At 37.9% G+C, this 21,085-nt stretch overlaps 1 protein-coding gene across 3 annotated transcripts; it reads right to left on the minus strand.

The window, feature by feature from the left end:
- Window positions 1–4,063: 4,063 nt before the first annotated feature.
- LOC148999680 (plant viral-response family protein) lies at window positions 4,064–14,074 on the minus strand. 3 transcript variants are annotated; one of them, XM_089140427.1, is made up of 5 exons: window positions 13,795–14,074; window positions 13,052–13,148; window positions 12,537–12,885; window positions 7,315–7,811; window positions 4,064–5,125 (listed from the first exon to the last, which is right to left on the minus strand). In XM_089140427.1, the coding sequence occupies exons 3-4, from the start codon at window positions 12,881–12,883 to the stop codon at window positions 7,322–7,324; spliced, it is 837 nt and encodes a 278-aa protein (XP_088996553.1). In that variant the 5' UTR covers window positions 12,884–12,885; window positions 13,052–13,148; window positions 13,795–14,074; the 3' UTR covers window positions 4,064–5,125; window positions 7,315–7,321. The 3 variants fall into 3 exon arrangements, with proteins under 3 accessions (XP_088996553.1, XP_088996552.1, XP_088996551.1); XM_089140426.1 differs by having other exon boundaries at window positions 13,052–13,262; XM_089140425.1 differs by lacking the exon at window positions 13,052–13,148.
- Window positions 14,075–21,085: the final 7,011 nt, after the last annotated feature.

A 21,085-nucleotide genomic window follows, 5' to 3' on the forward strand; every position in this document is an offset into this window, starting at 1 on the left:
CGGAGCTCGCCCGTTTCCCGACGGAAAACAAGGGCAGAGGGCGATGAATAATTCACTTGGGTTGCGTGGCGTGGGTGGTGGACAATGTTTAAATGTTTAATGTTTTATAAAAATTATTTTTTGGGGGAAAAAAAATACTTGTCCAATCACACATTAAAAACCGCCAATCAAACATGAATTCCCCCAATAAAAAGGACGAGTCAGGCGACAGTAACCGCCGATCGAACCTTGGCTAGATTACAAACTAAAGTATCTAAAAATAAAGACCATACAGAAACTGAAGGGGGAGAGAAGGAGAGAAAAGCCTTCTGTTCTAGTGCTGAATTTCTTCCAATAGACTCGGCGGCAAAGTTTCCTTCACGGTGTATGCGCTGAAATGTGATGTCATGAAACAACAGTTGGAATGTTGGAATGCTGTTTTAAGTTTAGTGATGAGGGATTGATTATGACTCTTGATGAAGAGATTTGAGATTTGTATGTTGGCTGCTCAATGCAGAGCTTTATGAATTGCTAAGGCTTCCGTTACTATAGCATCTTTATATTGACATCCTTCACCAAAAGCAAACTGAAAGTTTCCCTATGAGTCCCTAGCAATACCTCCAAATCTAGAGCGCCTGCATTCCTGAAATTTACTACCATCGTGTTGGTGGTGGACTCCAATGGATAAATAGCAAATGATTGATTTTTGGGATTTCTAAGAATTGCAAATGTGATAAAAGCAGTGCCCATGATGATCAAATTTCTGAAGTTTACTGTTAATCATTGCCGTTTATAACTTCCATAGATGCCATAGAGAGATTACTACACACAGGCAAAAACCTCTTGGTAGGTGATTGAAAGTACTGATAGATGAGAGTGTGTACCTCTGATTGGAAATCTGCAGAAATATCTAGTGTGGGGAGTGACAATATAATCCACAGTGCTGTTGCAAATCTGCATGTCAAAAAGAAATGCTGAGGTGTTGCCAGTGTTATGCCACAAAATAAACATGATGAAGGTATATGACATCCTCTGGAGATCAAGAAATCAGCTGTAGGTAGCTTATTATGCAAAGATTTCCACGCAAAGTGAATGCATGATACGCGGTGGTAAAGGAAGTCTCTATAACCTTTGCCATGATGTAGATGATTGAATCACAGGTAGCAATGACTGATGAAGTCAATAAGCAGATCGAACTGTGAATTTTCCTGTAGTTGTATATTTCCAGACTACTCGATCTTCAGTTGTTGTTAATGGAAGTGGAGGATTAACAATTGTATCAATTACATCTGCAAGCCACCATTGTTGAATCAGAGATCTATTCCATGAGAAAGTGTTTGGTTGAAGTAGTTCAATTACATTTGAAGGAGCTAGAGTTACATAAGGGTAACAGCCTGTGTCTAATTCACAATTTAGAATCTAAGATGTTGTCTACGGATTGACTGTGGTTCCTGTACCCACCTGTACAAATAAACCTTGTTGTATAAGGGGTTGAGCTTGTAGAAGAGATTTCCATCCCCATGAAGCTGAGGGCGAATCCGATGCTTCTAAGAACGTAGAGTTCTTGAAGTATTTATCTTTCATCAAACAGCCCCAAAGGGATTGATCGGAATTAAGAAGTTCTCATATCTTCGGAGACAGAAGAGCTAGGTTTAAAGAATGTAAATTCTTGATATTGAGACCCCTCTCTTTTAGGTTTGCAAATAAGAGACCAATCTAATGTGTCTACCTTCTATTTGAGGACCAAAAAGTTTGTGACAAGTTTTCTGTCTTGAAGTACCGAGGCTGGCAATTTGAAACATGACATGATGTTACTGGGCATGGCTGTAATTGTAGACTATCAATACTGTTTTTTCCTGCTTCTGAGAGGATTTGTGCTTCCCATCCTTGTAATCTTGAATTGACCCATCACAATAAAGAATAAAACACTGTTTTTCCTTCAGGCGGCCTGGAATCAGAGGAATACCCAAGTGGATGTCCATCTCTGTTGTGAGTGTAATGTGAGAGTGAGCAGATAACTCACATTTGATGGCATTAGATGTACTAGGACAATAGTATATGCTCGAGTTTTGTTGGATGAGTGTCTGGAAAAGAGTTGCTTCTCTCTTAATTGCTTGACCAAAAAGAATGAGATCATCTACAAATGCCAAATGGGATAGAAGCTGCCCTCCCCTCATCAGTTGGATGCCTTTTAGCTGATTTGATCTTAAACAGCCTCCAAGTGAGAAGTAGGAACACCTGCACATAATACAAATAAGTAGGATGAAAGTGGATTTCCTTGTCTCAATCTATCCATTGCAATGGAGGGGGGGGGGGGGAGCTGTTAAGAAGAATTGAGTGATGAGGTGTTGTTACATAGAACATCAACCGATCTATCCATTGCAATGGAGAGCCCAATGCTTGCAGCGTTTGTGTGACGAAAGACCACTTTAAACAATCATATGCCTTGCTTATGTCCAATTTCACATCCATGAGACCTTTTTTTCTTTGCCAATGGTTATGTAATTTGTGCATGACCTCATGTGCTATAAAAACATTGTTCTGAATATGCCTGACTTGTTTATGCTTGACTTCAACAAATCCATTTTTTTGGAAATGAGACAATAGTAAGAAGAACGAAATTCAGTCTATTCACTAAAGCTTTGGAAATAATCTTATAACTCATATTGCATAGACTAATAGCCCGGTAATCTCCTACAGAGGTGGGATTCGAAACCATAGGAATGATGACAATATATGCGTCATTGATGGAAGATGTGAAGGTACCCGTAGAGAGAAAGGCCTTCACCATCTAAACAACACAACGTCATATTTTATTCCTTCCCATGCATTTTGACAAAATAATCTTGGAAATCCATCTGGTCCTGGAGATTTTAATCCATTTCATATGGTACTTTGATGGAAGAAAGATGTCTTCTGTTCATTGTTCAGTAGCCAGAGAACTCTACTTTTCTGAAGCCATTTTGTCTGTAACTAAACAGTGACCTTTTTGAGGTTTGCCGTTTGCCGTTAGCCTACCTTCTTCTTGATACCAATCTGTAGAGTGGGCATGGAGAGCTTGTGAGGCATAAGCTGTTAGTGCACTTCGAACCTGGTTTTCCATAATTTCCAATCTTTGAACAAAATTGCGATTCCAGTGTTTAAGCACAAAAGCTGAAGTGATCGCAGTTTTTCTGCAAGACTAAATGAATCTATTAAGTAGTCCTTCAATTCGGTTACCACCGGATGGGTGCAAACCAAGACCTCCCCATGAGAGGTTGGATTGTTAACTGCTTGAGATCGTTCTTGTTATACGGTGCAGTACTACGTTAGAATGGTTGTATATGAAGATTCTGATCTTACGTACAGCGTACTGTTCGGTATTCTGGTCGATCCAAAGGATAGTATTAAAGGTGCATGGAACTATGGAAGTCTGTTCAGTCCTAGCAATCTCATGGCAGAAGATTTGATTCGAATTCAAGGGATCCTAGTTCTCGACAGGTTGCAGCTGCATTACATGGAATCACAAACATTAATGTGGAACACAGGTCCGAGGAGGTTGGCTTCTGAAACTATCTTGTTATCTTATGTTAAGTAGGTATAGTGAGTTGACCTGATCTTTAGTAGGAATTAGAGATGTGCGCAATACAACCTAGCCATGGAATGCATCCTTAACACTCCATAGAAGCAGAGGTCCTTTGAAAGGAGCCAAACCTGTGATGATTCAACGTATCCATTGCTAATCTGTGGAGCTTGAAATTATTTGAAGCAAGTCCGGACTTCCCGTCTAAACATTATTGGCTTTAATTTGGGACTCTCATTTCTTTTGGTGCGAGGAGGAAAACATACAGTCCAATGGAGCTTGAAATTATTTGAAGTAGGTCCCCTGACTGCCCCTCTAAACATTCTTGACTTTAATTTGGAACTCTCATTTCTTTTGGTGCGAGGAGGAAAACATACAGTCCGAATCCACTATCCAAATGGGCAGAGGGTAGAAGGTTATACTCCCTTCATGTCCCTCCATCACACATTTGAGAAAGAGAAACGCCTTTGAATATTTATAGTTTACCAATGCTAAAAAAATACACATCTCTCGTAAATGTATGGTGAAAAGGTGTGAGAAAGAGCACAATCTTTTACTGTAAAGCATCTCCACTCAAAATATACATTCACTGAGATTCTATGGTAGACAAGGCAAGATCATTGGGTCGACCATCCAAGAAAACTTCATGGAACTACTATTTGAATGTATCATCAAGGACTGGGGAAAGGATTTGCTTTGGGTAAATGACCATTCTTCTGTGCGAGATAAATAGAACATTGATGAAGACAACCAACATGCAACTACTAGGGACTTCATTGAGTTGGAAACTAGGGAAATTACATCTGAATCTGAATCTGAATCTGACTCATCCAGTATATCTAGAATTTCAGAGTTACTGCTTCTAATCCTGTTCTTAAGTAGAAACTAATCCTTTTTGGCAGTCACCATACATTTTTTAAATTCTCGAGAAAATTGAATTTTCAATTACCTGACTTGCAGCAGCAGCAAAGAACGCAAAGAACTTCCCTGATGATCTGAGATCTGTGGGATGGACATCGTGAAAGGCAGGACAGGTAGAAAGCTGTGTGTTTTGTCATCACACCCATATCCATGATGCAGAAGGAATATTTCATTTCACACTTTCTGATCACAAAAATCTATTTATAAGGGGTTTAGTACAAGGAATTCTTCTGTAGCAGATGAGGGTAAATATGGAGGTCTTGCTGAACAATTTACACCTCCGGTGTCTCTGATTAAAATATAGCAATTACACTAATATACAACACCACCAAAATTCGACTTCAGAAAGGGAAAAAAATTACACAATTTCATTTCTTTCTTTTTTTTCAAACCAAAACTGGAACAAAAGATGCAGAGATTATTTTGGACCTCACCCTATGTTCAGACACCAAACAACTTGGTCTATTCTAGAGCTATTTTGTGACTATATGGGGCACTGATAAACAAATTGAGTGTTAGCATTTACAAAAAGAGCAAAGATGAAGGGATCAAATACCCAGATGCCGCAGTCTCTTGAAAATCCACAAGACCTGGTTCCTGCTTCCAAGCTTCTAATCATCACACAACTTAAATCTGACTTCTCTATCATATATGTGATTAAGCCTGTTAAGACCAAGAAACTCAGGCATCAACAACTGGCGTCCTAAATGCTGGACCAGTAAACTAGTAGAAACTGTAAGAACTTTCTTTTACAAAGATTAAATAACGATGTTCAAAGCAAAAATCCTTTGCAATATACATTACATGAGGAGTGCTTTCATATGGACAAGGTTTGAAGTATTTGGAAAGAAGAAACAAAGGGCAGCTGACTATTTACATCATCTAACAATTCTTTGGTGTAATTAATCCCACTAGCTTATACAGAGTTTGTGAACATCCTTCTTCAAGAATCATATACAGTATATACTTAAACTGGCAACAGGTTTTGGGCATGGCCATGAACGGTGCACAGTTGTACAGAAAAACTTCGGCCAGGGCAAAAGCCCCATCGAGAGTACAAACCACCTCTTTTTACAGATCCTGGATGGGAGTAAGGACAGAATCTCCGGCGCATGAATCCCTTCTTTGGTTAAATAATATGAAAGATTGTAAGGAGTTTGGTCGGCAGGCTGCATGGCCCCCTGCTGTGGATCGCACACTGGCAAGGGGGTAGAGGGGAGGGGGTGTAATCATGTCACTGCCCCATGTGAGAGAAAGCATTAGGAGATGCTGCTGCTCAGCATGTTGTTACTTTTTTGTTATTAAGTGAGGACAGAAATGGCAAACCAAGGTGCCACCTTAAAATAAAAAAATTAAGGAAAAAACACTAGGAAGGGGGAAACATAATGTGGTGAATTGAAGACATCATAAAATTCCAATCAAGTATTTATACGGAAACATAAAAAGTACTAGAAATTAGAGAATATCTCAACAGTAAGCACTGTTCTCAAAAATAAATTGTTATGCCAATATTAAGGTTCAATTAACCAGAAAAGGGCATCCTGAGTGCATGAGGCTCCTGCAGTGTGGGAATAGAGATTGAATTAACAGAACCAGCTTGTGCTTTGTTACATGTGAATGTTGACGAAGTGAAAGGGACTTGCGTAGGCCTACTAGGTTTTTGCTATTTGGCAGTCCACTCAACTTTTAGGCAATGACCTAATTTGACATAAGTGAACAACTAGCTAACCTTCTGTACTGGGCCCACCTTCCAGGTTCAAAGCTATAGATTTGCCATGTCACTCCACCAACATGCTCTACAATTACCCCTAGGCTCTAGTTTATTAAACAGAAAAAGGAAATTGTAAACATAACACTCTTTTGGGAGGAAAATTGGCTCCTTCTCCAGTTCCTTTTTTTTTTTTTTGGTTATTCTCTTTCTTATATATGTTAATTCATGGGCGTATTTTTTCCATCAAAAAAAAAAAAAGAGCCCAACTGAAAAGGGCATCACTCACCTCATATCTAATTATCACGATATGGCCAATGTCAAGGACAAAGGACTCTCTCAAGCCTACAGGGGAAGGAAGGGGTGTGTGTGTGGGAGCTTTACTATGTGGATTGCCATAGGTAACAGCTGCAGCAACTCAAGCCTGAGTCTATTCCTTGAAGAGGCAAGGCAGGTCCAACTAGTATAAGAGACATTTGGAAGTGAAACAGACAGTTATTTACTACATTTCCACCTTTAAGGTTGAGCAATCTCTGCTTTCTCTCATTTTTGTCTTTCTTTCAGCTTTGGCAATGCCAGGAGAGAAGGCCACTTATACCATCCTCATTGATTGCTTGTATCTACTAATTTAGAAAGGCTTGCAAAAAATATTGAGGAAAAAACAAACCATATCTTACAGAAGGCTAATTGTGGTTTTTGTAGAGTTCTGCTAGTACAACAATGACAGGAAGGAAATTCAACCATGGCAAACAATATATGGGAAAAATTACTAGCTTCTAGGTTTTATTTTTTTCCAAATTTTTTTCACAACTAAGATCTCTAAGGAGACATACCATCTTACTCACATGTTCCTAGTGCAGAACACATAAAATTTTCAAACATAGAAAACCCTAAATAAAAAATGAGAACAATGCAGCATCCACACGTTGAAGGCTTGAACCAAAGACCCTTGTTAGAGACTTAAAGAACATGGTATACTAAAATTCTTCATGCACAAGCTAGAGGATTAGAATTTAAGCTCTCGTCTATAAACATGGTTGTCCCTCAAATGAGTGGCATGTCATTAAAATGTCCAACTGGATCAGACTTTAAATTTACTCTAGATAATTCAAACATATGTGCAGTGGTCAGAGAAGACGCATACCTTGGCTTTAGTCTCTGTCTAACCCATCTTCACCCGCATGCAAGCTATTAAGTTCGGAATGGCCATATCTGGAAGCTGCAAAAATGTATGATCCAACAACAGCAACAAGGACACCAAAAGTTAAGCTGAAGAGCTGGAAATTGGCAAGCAACTCCCCTCGAATTTCACTATCCTTTGATCGACACATGATCTGGTCCACTTTCAAGAAACAACCATCTGGCATCATCGGCCCATAAAGAGTGAAGGCTGTCTGATAGAACCAAAGGCCTTGTAGGGTGATAGCAATCCCATTAGACAAGTCTACTGGGAAGCTGTTGGGAATAAGAGCTCCAGCAACAGTTGAGATAATGCAAATGGCAATGAGAAGAACAAGGATGAGATGATAATATCCCTCAAGACCCATATGTGTGGTTGAATGAAAAAAAAACAACAAATACTCTGCACAGAATGCCATGGAAGCTATCAAGCATAGAGCTCCTTCTGTTAAGGGAAAGAACCTGGGAGCAGACAGAAGAGATGAAATGACTGTTTAAAGATCAATTACTATATTTACATTGAGATTCAATAGGAAGCCATATGACATGCACCAAACAAGTAAGAACACTGTATATATATATATATATACACACACACACACACACAAAGAGTTAAGATGCAACAAACAAATGTATACCAATGATGTGTCTGGCATGAGCGTTGGATAAGAAATATCACTCTAGGATGCCTTTCCAAGTCATTTCAGATCAATCAATTACTATATTTACATTGAGATTCAATAGGAAGCCACATGCCATGCACCAAACAAGTAAGAACACTCTATATATATACACACACACACACAAAGAGTTAAGATGCAACAAACAAATGTATACCAATGACGTGTCTGGCATGAGCGTTGGATAAGAAATATCACTCTAGGATGCCTTTCCAAGTCATTTCCATCGAAATTGAAAGTCACATTAAGTTTTGACCAAATTTAGTTACTTTGGCAACTCCCTCTCTCATTCTCTGTTTCAGTAAACAAAGCCAGATAAAGTAATTCCACAAGGAAATGATGATTGCAAGTGCTGGCCATTGGGCATGAGCCAGGGATAATGTTCATGAAAGACATTAACCCTCAGTTCCAAACTAAGTACTGACCATTTTCAAAGTTGCAAAATTTTGTTTCAGATTATAATATCCAATCAGAATCAAAGAGAAGAGAAAATATAAATCTTAATGGTTCTATTTTCTATCTCAGTTTCCCAACTCCCAAATATTTTGCATTTCCTATTTCCCATATATTCCTCTCTAATGTGTTCCATTGAGCTAATCTTTCCTATCTGTTTAAATTTGCAGATATATTTCAAGCCCACACTCAAAATCTTGGACTAAATGTTAGGCCTCAGTAACCTAAGGAACCTAATTTTCAGGTAATAAAATTACAGCTGTATTATGGGAATTAAGTTTCAAAGCTGGAAACTGAAAGATAAAAAATAATAGAACTCACAGTTGCAGGCTACTGAAATGCAAGTTCTCCCAACTTCAACAGAAACCTGACGGCCCAACTCCTCACTCAATACTCCAAAAACTGCCACCCCCTCTTTCCTCTTCCTTCTTAATCAGAATTATTCCTCCCTGCCAAACTGTTTTTTCCTCTCAGCCAACCAGCTGCCCCCCACGTATCTTCACCTCTAACTCATGATTTCATAAAATCCATTCTGCCCCTACTTCTATAGACTCATTTCATTAGTGGTCTGTCAGAACCCAATAAAATTGAAGCTCTAGGTGATAGTAGCTCTTCATCAAATCCACCAATGGTAATTACTAACATTGTTTTCTGTTCACAGAGGAGGAATTGAATTGAGTCTGATATTTTACAGCCGCATCATCCAAAGAACCTTTTCTCACCTTGGTGTACTGAGACAGTCTCAAGTTCCAAGTCATTATTGGATAGACGTCAAGCTGTTTCCTTTTAAACATTTTCTAGAAGGCAGTTTTTGGTACAATAATTGTAATTTTCATCATACAATTCCAGCAAAGATATGTTGTCACTCTTCACCATATAAACTCTGTACAGGTCCCCATTTTCGATACCTATCCAAGTTACAGATCAAGTTTTGCCTCAAGGTATGTCACACCCTGACTCCGAGTAGTTCCTTATACCATACGATATCATATAATTTATCAGAAATATGAATCTTTTTTTGATTGTTTAGAATAATTCTTTACTCGATAGAAATAACATTCATAATAAGTTCTATTAATCCAATGACCCTTTTAGTATTCCCCCCCGCCAACTGAAAAAGAAAAGAGAGAGGAAAAAGAAAAGAACTCTTTCTCATTTAGATATCATCATACTGTTGTTCATAAGAACTGCCTTTGCATCCTTAACCCACCCACCCCCCCCCCCCCCCCCCAAAAAAAAAAAAAAAAAACTTGCCTTTTTATTGCCTGGTATACTGCCATAATATGGTCTAGCAGTAGCATTCCCAACCCCTTCGTAGTATTTTCCTATTCTTATTAAATTTCTTATCTAGAAAAGAGAAACCTCTATACATCTCCCTCTCCGTTATTTGTCCTTATGGGCCTTTTTTCCCCTCAAATTTAAACGGAAAGAAAACACTTGCTCATCTGTTGTCACTCGTCCCCTGTTGCTGTTAGCTTACCCTATTTTCGCAAAAATATAAGGCATGATAAGGAACCTGCCCATCTCTTAGCGTTCCTATGTTCCTTCCTCTATCTGACTCTTTGGTCCCTGTGTATGACTCTTACACCATATCATAACGTCCAACTCTCTCTCTCAATGTCTGAGTAGATCTTTTGGATAGTAATTTAAATAGTGAACGAATTCATAAACAGCTACGATCAAAGAATAAGACCGTTGTCATTCAAGTAGAGAAAGTACCAACCAGAGTATCTTCACTTACCCACTACTAATGCATAAATAACCCTAGTAGATCTGACACCATAAGGGTTGAATTGTTCATGTCCACAATTGAAGGATACCATATAGGATAAGCATTTACTATTTAAATCCCTCAGAACCATGTGACACGAAGTACCAGACTCAGATGAGTTTATGCATTCAGATCGATACCAAATTTGATTGGGAAACCATGCACTTGGATCCACTCCAATGTAAATCCCTTAGACTTTAATTAGAAAAACAAATGCGCTAAACTACTAAAGCAATTGAACAACAACAAAAGCACACTCTTATCCCATCTAAATGGGTTCACTTCATGGATTCTTCCCATCCAATCATCTGTGTTTGAGGTTATACATGATAGAAGGCTCTCATGAAAATTCAATAGAATAGAAAGAAAAGCAGAGTGAGAGCTCTCGCCTAAGGTGTCTCTGGCTTTCCTCACAGCTTCTCCTAGGACCATTTTGGTCTGGCCTGACTTTTTGTTTTTTTCTTCAGTTCCTTAAAGCTGAATAAGATCACCCTTCCATATGGGAGCAACCAAAGGCCTCCATTGAAGATAGCTACACCAACTCAAACAACTTTCCTATAGCTGCTTATCATGTATTGGACCTAATACTTCCATTCCTTAATTTTCCGACATTCTACTGTATGGTGTCCAATAGAATTTCCAATGAAGTATTAAAGGAATATGACAACCACATTTAGATTCCAAGGCTTGTTCTCTACAGCTTCAACTTGGCATGAATGTCTTCATGTTAAACCTTTTGATTCCAAGATTGATCTCCAAAACAATGTCATCAACCAAAAACATATGGCTAGGACGCTCATACTGAACTTTACTGGTTCAATTATCCATGATAAGCACAAAGATATAAGGATTTAAAGCTAATCCTTAATGTAGCCTGAATGTAATTGGGAATTCACTACACTAATTCCCATAGTTCTTAAACTAGTCACCTCACCATGAAACTATCTTTAGTTATGTCCGGATATTTACTTGAAACACTTTTCTCTAACAACTGCCATATTAACTCTCTAGAGATTTTGTGAGAACTTTTTCTAGGTTAAGAAAGACCATACGCAGAACTTTCTTGTAGTTTCTAAATCATTCTACAGGTTCCTTGGGCCTGTTTGGTTACATGAATCTAGAGATTTGAAATCTCTAGATTCACAAATGGGAGATTTATACCCATTTGGTTGTGTGAATCCCTGGATTCATGAAATCTAGGGATTCACCTTTTTACACTAAAAACGTGAATCTATAGATTTATGGGTATGACTATAAAAGCGCTAAACATTTGAACCATGATTCCATAGATGCTTTTTCAATATTAATCTACAGATTTCATTCCAAAGATTCAGGCTAACCAAACAGTTAATTTTATGAACCATGACTCCATAGATTTAAAATCTATAGATTTGAAGTCTCTAAAATTTTTGAAATCTCTAGACTCAAGTAACCAAACAGGCCCTAAGTAAACGGCTACCATTGTGGATCTTCTAGGAATAAACCCAATTTAGTTCTTTATAATAGTATTCTTGTCTCACCCAAAATGAAATAGGAAACAATAGAAGCCCAATGACACAGTCAAAACAATGAATTGAGGTCATACATGTTCTCAATTATAAGGTTTCAGTATCACAACTTTTAACTGCTCCAAAATCCCTAACCCTCCCCCCCCCCCCCCAACAACAAAATAAAAATAAATATATAAAAGGTTGGGGAGGGGGGGTGGGGTTGCTGGCTCTAGCAATGGGTTGGTTAGGAAATGGCCAAGCAAAATGTTACTGGCCGGAGACTCACACATTGGGTATGCTCGGGAAAGGAAGAAGAAGAGAAGAAAGGAAAAGGGTGGGAAGGGAGTAAAAGTTATGAAATGAAAAATGTATCTTAACCCTTATGTTCTTGTTGTAACTTACAATGTCCAAGCAGTACCTTTTGCTCTTATGATAATGCCAAGAGTAACAGAATATGCTTATATTGATATAAAATAACAGAATATTCTATCTTCCACTTAGAAGAGTATCAAACACAGCCTGTATCATAGTTCTTGGACGGTTGGGATGAAACCTACTTCCCATCACCTTTTAAATCGATACACTAATGGTGATTGAATGGTGATTGACGCGTTGTCTTGCTGAACAGTAACAGATTAACACGAAAATGGATTCACTGTCAACATTACCATTATTATCATTGGCGTTTCAGGAAAGGAACCAATATAACGGTCAAAATTACTGTTAAGCATCATCCATAAGGAATTGACTGAACATATGAACAAGAAAAAGTTAAGGAAGAAGAGGAACTCACCTGGTCTTCTGAGAGAGCAGAGAAATAACCCCAAAGATGAAGAACATGAAAAGCATCCCTCCATGTTCAAAGTTATTCATATGTGAAGGATTTAAGACGCCATTAACGAAGAAATTGAGGTGGGTTGAGTACAGCAGTTCAATTGACATGTCGATGAAAGATCCGATGGTGATCACATAAAGTTCCAGGTACTTGAGCTTCCCATTAAATCCAGGCACAGGATTCCAAACCCTAACCCTAAAAGATTTTGGATTCTCCACATGCCTTAAAACTGAGCACCATATGTGCCAAACACCAACAAATAAGAACAGAGTGCCTGGAAGAACATGGCCCTTGAAGGAACCCATCACTGCAAACAAAAACCAACAAAATTCAAATTCTCTCAACCAGATTAACCAGAAATCTAAAAATCTAAGATGTGGACTTAAATCTATCAGCTTCAGAAACAATGAAAAATTCTTTAACATAAAAAGAAAATCTAAAAACTGAAAAAGGAAGTACTGTAAACTTCCAACCTAATCAGGACTAAGAATTTCTGCTATTGAAGCTTCAAATTCTCTGAAATTGGATGGGAACCCAAAATTTCTTTCTAAACTCGGAACCACAATCTCCCTGCTTCAGAAAGAAAAATCTCAAGTCTGCTTGGATTTTAAGCCAAAAAGCATTGAAACTTCCTCTCCCTCTCTTGGACAGAAAAGTCAAAATCGCAAACGTTGACCAGATAATCTGTGGAATCTATGATTCAAAATCTAATGTGAAGAAGATTTCTAGAACAAAAAAGAAAATAAGATTGCAAGCATAACTGTTTGTGCATCATTTCTAGAACAAAAAGAAAAGAAGATTGCAAGAATAATTGTTTGTGCATCTTTCAAGCCTAAAAAGGTAGAAATCATCAAACAGTTGGCGGTCGTGAAAGGGAAACCATAAAAATGAAGCTGTAACTTTCCTGATCGGTAAGAACCCAGAAGTCCAATAGATCAACTAATCCGGACCCAAAAAAGAAAACGGAAAACCCAGGAAAGAGAGCTTTAATGGCGAAAAGAGAGCCGTTACAGTAGTTCTTTTAATGCGTTTAAATGGGTAGCAGGAGCTTATAACTTCTCGATATGTGAGAGAGAGAGAGAGAGAGAGAGAGAGAGAGAGAGGTTCTGAAACTTGAAACAGTTTTAATGGTGGAAATGGAAAACAAATCAATAATATTAAGAATGGAAAATTGAAAGAAACCAAATTTTGATTCTTGAAATCTGGAAACTGTTACCTTGAAGAAGAGTAAGGCAATGATTGAACCACAAAGTTCTCACCCCACGAAATCAAATATACAGAGTTAATCAAAATGGAATGGATGGCAGAGAAGATTAGCTAGAAAGGAAGCAATCACGAAAAGCGTTGAACTTCCCTCCACTCGAGCACTTCAATAATCTTTCGAACAAGAGGAGATTAATGACTTCACAAAAATGAAATAAAAATAAAAAATCGTTTTCTTTCTTTTTCTTTTTATGAAAATCGTTTTCTTGGCATGCCATGGCACTCCAACATGGCTCCACATGTTTCATTACAGATATGACAATTAATGGCAGAGAGAGAATATAACAGCTTTTTTTTTGTTTTTCAGAACAGAAGAATATAACAGTTTTTATCAAGAAAAAAAAAAAAGAGAATATAACCAGTTACACCAGACACGCGTCTCTGTTTAAGTACACCAATTTGAACCTCTTGATGTTTAACTTGTAGAATATTGATTTTTATCAGAAAATTTATAAAATATTGATATTTGTCAACTGAGTTAATTCTTTGAAGTGGTTAGTGGAATAGTTGGTTAAATAATTGTTTAAAATTAATTTTTATATAATTTAAATTAAATTAAATTAATTCAGAATTGTTAGTGTCGGATTGGGTTGATTCCAGGGTTAAATTTGAACCCTATTTGGTCTTGTCAGGACTAATTATTTGTAACACAAATTTGCCTAAAAAGTCGAAGCCAAATTCAACTCGAGCTTGAGGGAGATTTGGGCTGATTTTGGGTAGATATTACTGACACCCCTAAAACACAATAAATTAAAAAAAAAAATCAGAAATTTTATCAGTTAGATCCTTATAAGAAGAAAAAAAATGTATGAATGTCATGCTTTGCCTATAGAAATAACAATTAAGTGTTGATATAAAGAAAGTTAAACTACTTTTCAAAAAAGTAAGAACATGCTTAGGGGGTTACGAACCGAGACCTGGACAGAAGATCAACCCGGGTGGATCAGAACGGATCACCACAACGGAACGAGATTAGGGTGGGGTGAAACCAAAGATTTCAAAAAGCTATCTGCCTCACAAAACCGCGATCAAATAGTTTTTAGGATAATCAGATTTCATTCCACAACCAAACATCTAATTTTATAAATTATAACTCTATAGATTTGAAATCTCTAGATATTTGAAATCTCCAGACTCATGTAACCAAACAGGCCCTAAATGAATTACGCTTGACTCATTTAAGTAAGTTATATTACATATATCTTAATTCAATATTTTTTTAAGTATAGGAGCACTTTTTATGTATAGAAAATGAGCTTTTGCATGTCTTTAGCAAGAGTCAAACCCAACCCAATACTATACATCTAACAAATTCAGTTGAGTGAAAGTCTCAAAATAAAATGACGAGAATACTATTTCAATATCAATTTACTAAACTTGTGTCTTATCTCGTATCCAATCTTTAAGTAGATAACGCTTCACCTATCTCATATCTATATTTTGCCAAAGCACACTCATAACCTTGGTATGCGTATCATTCCTCATATCTTCTAATCAAGGTGTGAAGTTTCAACAAAATTTGCCGGTTATCCCCTATTGAACCTAGCAAATCGGCGAGTGTCACCAATATTTCAAGCAAAATATTGGTTAGTTTCAGCCATATATATTTCGGCCCTTCATTTTGGGGGAATTTTAGGCCCAACTTTGGTGTCCAGCATAGTTTGATGTCAATAAACACATAGGAATTGTTGGTTTTTCTAAAACTTCACCTAAAGTGGTGTTCAGATGAAAAAACTTCACAAAACTTCTAGATCTGTGTGAAATTTCAATTGATCTTCGCAAACAATATTATATCCGTCAATAATAAAGCAAGATATACTGCTATATATCAGAGATTGAAGAAAAATATGATAAAATATCGGCAATGTTTCAGTTTATATCGTTGAACTCGAGAAATTCAGCGATATTTTACGAATCAGCGATTTTTGGCAAGATATTACCGATATCTCACTCAAACATTGCCATTCGATTTCAGTTAAAATTTTTTTTGCCAGTTGCCATAGTAATCGAAAATTCAACGATATGATTTACCATGCTTCTTATGATACAATTTCACTTAAGTCATGGCCTTTGGTAAAAAAAAAAAAAATAATAATAATTTCAAAAGTCTTGTTAGGTGTATCCTCACTTCGACTAAGTACTACATTAACTGCAAGTCGTTTTCATATTAAAACTTTGGAGATTTGTGTGGGTAAAGTCATTTTCTATGGATAAGAAAGCATTTGTTGTGTTGGTTCCTTGTGGGAAAGGCTCTCTCAGCTTGACTTTCCAGGTCTTCGAAGACAAACAAGGAAGCAGCCCTCCTTTCTCTTCATCTTTTCGCTTCTCTAGAAGCTCGAAGTTCGAGTGGGTTCTGAGTCTTCTGACTTCTGAAGAAGCACAGTGGCTTAGGATCTATCGAAAATATACACTATTAAGAGTCGCGAATGTTAGGTTTGACCAAAGCTGGCCCACTTCGCCTTTTATTTATTTATTGTTTTTTTGGGTAGAAATCTCAGTTTTCCTTCACCTAATCATATTTAATATAGATAAACCATTTTAAGAATATTTGATGTCTATTAATATATTAATTAAAGTATTAGAATTAGATTAAGTCATTAAACATCTTTTAAATCTTATTATAATATCAATCAATTATTTTTAAACGAACAATCATGCTCTGTTAGTCTGTTGATTGATTAAATATTCCTCCATTAAGCTTCTTGACTCTAGCTTAGATCTTTGGCTACCAAACTTTCTAGCTGACTGATTGATCACCTGTAACTGGGATGTAAATGCATAACGAAAATACACTTTCGAGTTCACATCTGAACTATTCGAATATGTCCCATCACGAATAGAATGAATCTGTCCCATTACGAATAGCAGTGCGTACCTCACTTGCATTTTTTTTTTCTTCTCCTGCAACGTTTCTTCTCCTCAAGATGAGGTATGCACTGCTTCTCCTGAAATATCCCTCCGGTGGTAATCGTGAGAGTTGATTGGCAATGCTGACTCAAGGGGCGGAGCCAGGATTGAACATTGGGGGGGGGGCCGAATGTATGTGGGCCAATGTGGGATCCATTGTAAGTCCCATCTCAGAATTAGGTAAATTAATAGAAAATTTGTGAGTTTGAGAGAGAGAAATGAATAATTTGAGAAAGAGAGAGTGAATACCTAATGCGGAAAAGATTTAGGAAAATTCCAAAGTTTTCTAACTACTTCAATATTTTGTGAGACGTGTGAGAAAAAAAAAAGAGAAAAAATAGGAATAAAAGAGGAGATTCATTAGATAATAAATAGAAATGAAAATAGGAGAGAATATATAAGGAGAAATTCATGGATCGTGAGTTAGTTTTTAATTAGAATTTAACTTTTTATTCCTTAAAATTAGGGATTTAATGATAATCATTAGATAAAGATTATGAATGACATTTGTACCCATCATCTTTATCTTAAACTTTTATTTTTAATTTTTGGAGGGGGAACAAATAGTGGTATTTCACATTTAAAGATAGAGAAATAAGGAGAAAAACAAGGATATTTACAATTTAAAAAAATCCGGGGGGCCATGGCCCCCTCCGGTCCCAACGTGGCTCCACCACTGAGTGCTGATGACAGATTACAAGGCATCATGAGTAATTATGAGGAGTGAGGTGGTATGGTTTTGAAAATAAGAAATTCAAACATTATCATATTTGAGAGTAATATGGTCATTTTAAAATTATTTTACAGTCCTAAGTAACGGGGTTAACGGTGGAGGGAGTATTTGCTAGGTTTTTTATTTTAAAGGGGGTGCACCTTGTTTACCATGAAAATGGAGGGGTCTCATGTAAAAAATTCTTGAAAATAAAAAGTTCAAACGTTACCATATTTGAGGGTAATATGGTCATATTAAAATTATTTAACAGTCTAAGTAACGGGGTTAACGGTGGAGGGAGTATTTGCAAGGTTTTGATTTTAGAGAGGGGTGCAGTTTGTTTTCCATAAAAATACTATCATCTAAATCCGTCTTAAAATCGATAAGATATCATCAAATTCGTCCATATGAGATTTTACCACCATTCTATCTGAATCTCATCTATTTGCACTAACTAGGGGAAAGCAGAAAAGGACGAACAGAATCTGGGGGGGAGGGAGGAGAGTTAAAAGAAAAAAGTAATTAAAAAGCAGATATGATGTGGATGATTTGAAATAATATATGTGAATAAGGAGAAGATTAGAGGAATTTTTCAAAGATTTAATTTTATTTTGGGGTAAAAAATGATATTTGATTATCTGTATGATTACTTAAGTGATAGGTGGTTGTATGATGATAGAAAAAAATATGGGAACTGGAGGATCTAGGACAGGAGTAAAATTGACCAAAAATAAGTTATTTTATTTTCAAAAAATAGATATTAATAAAAATATCAATAATTATGAAAAATGCAAAAAATAGGGAAAATGGGGAAAGTTGAAAATTATGGAATAATTATATAAGTATTAACGTTGGTTGTGTTGTCCATGTGGCTCATGGGTTTGATATGGCGATATTTTTATAATTATATCATACATGCAATACAAAAATAGATTGTTAATGGATAAACAATTATAATGATGTGTATTTGTTAATGTTATTGAATGAAAGACAGGCAGTGGGAGCGAGGGGGAGGGGCTCGGGGGAGAGAGAGGGAGGAGGGAGGAGGGGGGAAACGAGAGATAGAGGAGGGAGGAGAAGAGGAAAGAGGCATGATGGAGACAAAAAAAAGCGAGTGTAATTTTTGTCACAAAAGAATATACTCGGGGCACGGAGTAGGGAAACGGGAGTTCAAAGGATGGACTAAAGCGAGGATGGATGTAACAAGTTACCGGGGATTTACAAAAACAAAAGGGGAAGAAGAAAGATGAGAGGAAAGAAGAGCACAGATGATGGGGGGGCACAATGGGATGATTGGAGATGATAGGGATGTGATGGATGTGGAAGAGATCGGAGGAGAGGGATATGCGGGGGCATGGAGAGAGGAGATGACCACGGGAGCGGAAGGGAGAGAGCAAAGAGGGCCACAGGCCACGGGGGCTAGACCGACGGGGGAGGGGTGGGAGGCATGTGGGGATCAGAGTCGGGGGCCCCAACATCGAGTGGAGGGGCCACACACGGAACACGATACAGGGGAGACCATGGAGAAGATGATACATTCGGAGAAAAGGGGAAGCAGCAAGATATGGTGATGGAAAGGTATGGCAAAGAAGGTAAAGAAGGCAATGTCAAAGTGGATTTAACAATCACAGACAAACACGACAGGGGTCAATATAGAATATGATTGATACTAGCAGGGGGGCAGGATATAGTGGTCCCAACCAGAGTTGATGACCACCCTCCTAAGAGGAGAAGCAAGAGGGGGAGTATATTGATAGTAGAAACCCTTGGGATACTTATGGATGCACATCATGCGATGGATGGAGGCGACGAGAAAGTCCATCATCAACTCAGGTATCGTGATGGAGAACGCTCGAAATCGAGTGGATGCTAGGTCAACGAAAGACCAGAGATATATCATGGGTCTCGGGGATGTGATGACCAGGTTGGTAGGAAAAATGTGGTGCAAATTGTCAGACAATGGCTCCAACTATAAGAAGGCCGGTGAAGTGTTGATGGCTTCAGATTATAACCTTATGTGGACACCTTGGGACATTCAATGACCTAATGCGAAGGACATTGGAAAAATCAGCATGTCCACAACAGGAGAGTGAAGCAGGTAAAACTCATCTACAATCAAACGTTGCTTTGGAATGATGGGAGATCATGTGGAGGTGAGTTGGTGCGACGGTCCGACAAGATTGCGACAAATTTCGGCCGAGCAGCATGCAAGATAAGAAGTGGGCCTCGGATCCATGTTTGCATCGAGAGTGGTTTGATGGGGGATCCAAGTAAGATAACTATCTATTATTTCATCTTATAAATTATTATATTTATATTATGAGTTTATGATTATCTTGTATGATATTTATTGTCTATTGACTTAATGAGTTTGTGATAATTAGACGACCAATGGGGGGAGAACAATATCATCGATGATTGGAGATGTGTTCTGTAGTGTTGGACCATAGATCCTATAGTAAAGGTCTTGCGTATGGTGGACTCTTCCTTGAGGGGACCCACTATGCCACGTAGCATCCCTGAGCGTATGAAGGATGCATAAAGGGAAACTAGAGGACATGGGCTTCTTAGATATTGTCGATGCACGATGGAAGCTCATCGATGCATCCTCTTCATAGGGCCGGTAAGTAAATATTCGGGTTGTTGATTTGTAGTTGTAGTCTTGTAGACTTGTGGGCTTGTAGCATTGTAGGTATTGGTATTTTGGTAGTTGGTACTAATTTTAAGCTTTTTAATTATAAGATATTTTCTAAACCCTAAGTATCAATATAGTCAACATTTAGGGTTGGACACAAACCTATTGGATGCCTTGATACGAGGTAATAACGAAGTTGGAGCAGATGAGATGGTCCAATCATTTTGCCACAATGAGGTGAGACATTGGGAATTTCAAACGATTAGTGAGTTGTATTAATTGTTTAAATAATTTAGATAACCAATCAATACTAATGATTGTATTATTGAGATCAAATTGTTTAGAGATGCATTTGGGTCTTTTAGTGGAGCGGTAGAGCGGGGAGAGAAACCATGGATCCAGTTAGATACTTATATAGTTAGATCCTTAGGGCTTAGATGCATAAATGTTTTGAGTATTTTGACTTTTGAGTTTCTAACTTAATGTTTTTGTGATAATGCGGCTGAATGGTGGTATCTCTATGGCAATAGTTCATCAAACTTGCGAAGATTGGATCGGGATCGTTGGACTTGCTGCTCTGGATGTGAGAGGAATTGGAGTACATTCAGCATGATCCACTCCGGAGGAGGAACCGGTTGGGAAGCGGGTCAAATGACCTCGTATTTATTCACTATAATATGAGGTTGAAGCGCAATATGCCGGGGAGCGAGGCTCGGAATGAAAGGCAATACATCAATCTCGATGATATATTTGATGTTGCGAAGATGACAAGATCCCCTCACCGGGGATGTTGGACGGGGGTGAGCGGATTGGACCAACCTGGAGGGAGGCCGACCAGAACTAGCTCAAGCTGCGGGGGTTAATGTGGGTGATTATATGGCACCGAAGAGGGTCGGGCACATGGAGGAGGACGCGATGAGGATTGGATGATGGCACAGGCACGGAGGAGCGAGGACAACAATGATGACACACTCTGTAGTGGTGGTGGAG

Source organism: Hakea prostrata, chromosome 11 (genome assembly GCF_041222555.1).
Source record: "Hakea prostrata isolate BN-2017 chromosome 11, UWA_Hpros_2, whole genome shotgun sequence".
NCBI classification, from domain to species: domain Eukaryota; kingdom Viridiplantae; phylum Streptophyta; class Magnoliopsida; order Proteales; family Proteaceae; genus Hakea; species Hakea prostrata.

Coding starts and splice junctions, on each gene's coding strand:
- LOC148999680 (XM_089140425.1), bottom strand. CDS start 12,883: ATGGGTTCCTTCAAGGGCCATGTTCTTCCAGGCACTCTGTTCTTATTT. Junction 7,812..12,536: donor CTGCTCTCTCAGAAGACCAG/GTGAGTTCCTCT, acceptor GTCTGCTCCCAG/GTTCTTTCCCTTAACAGAAG.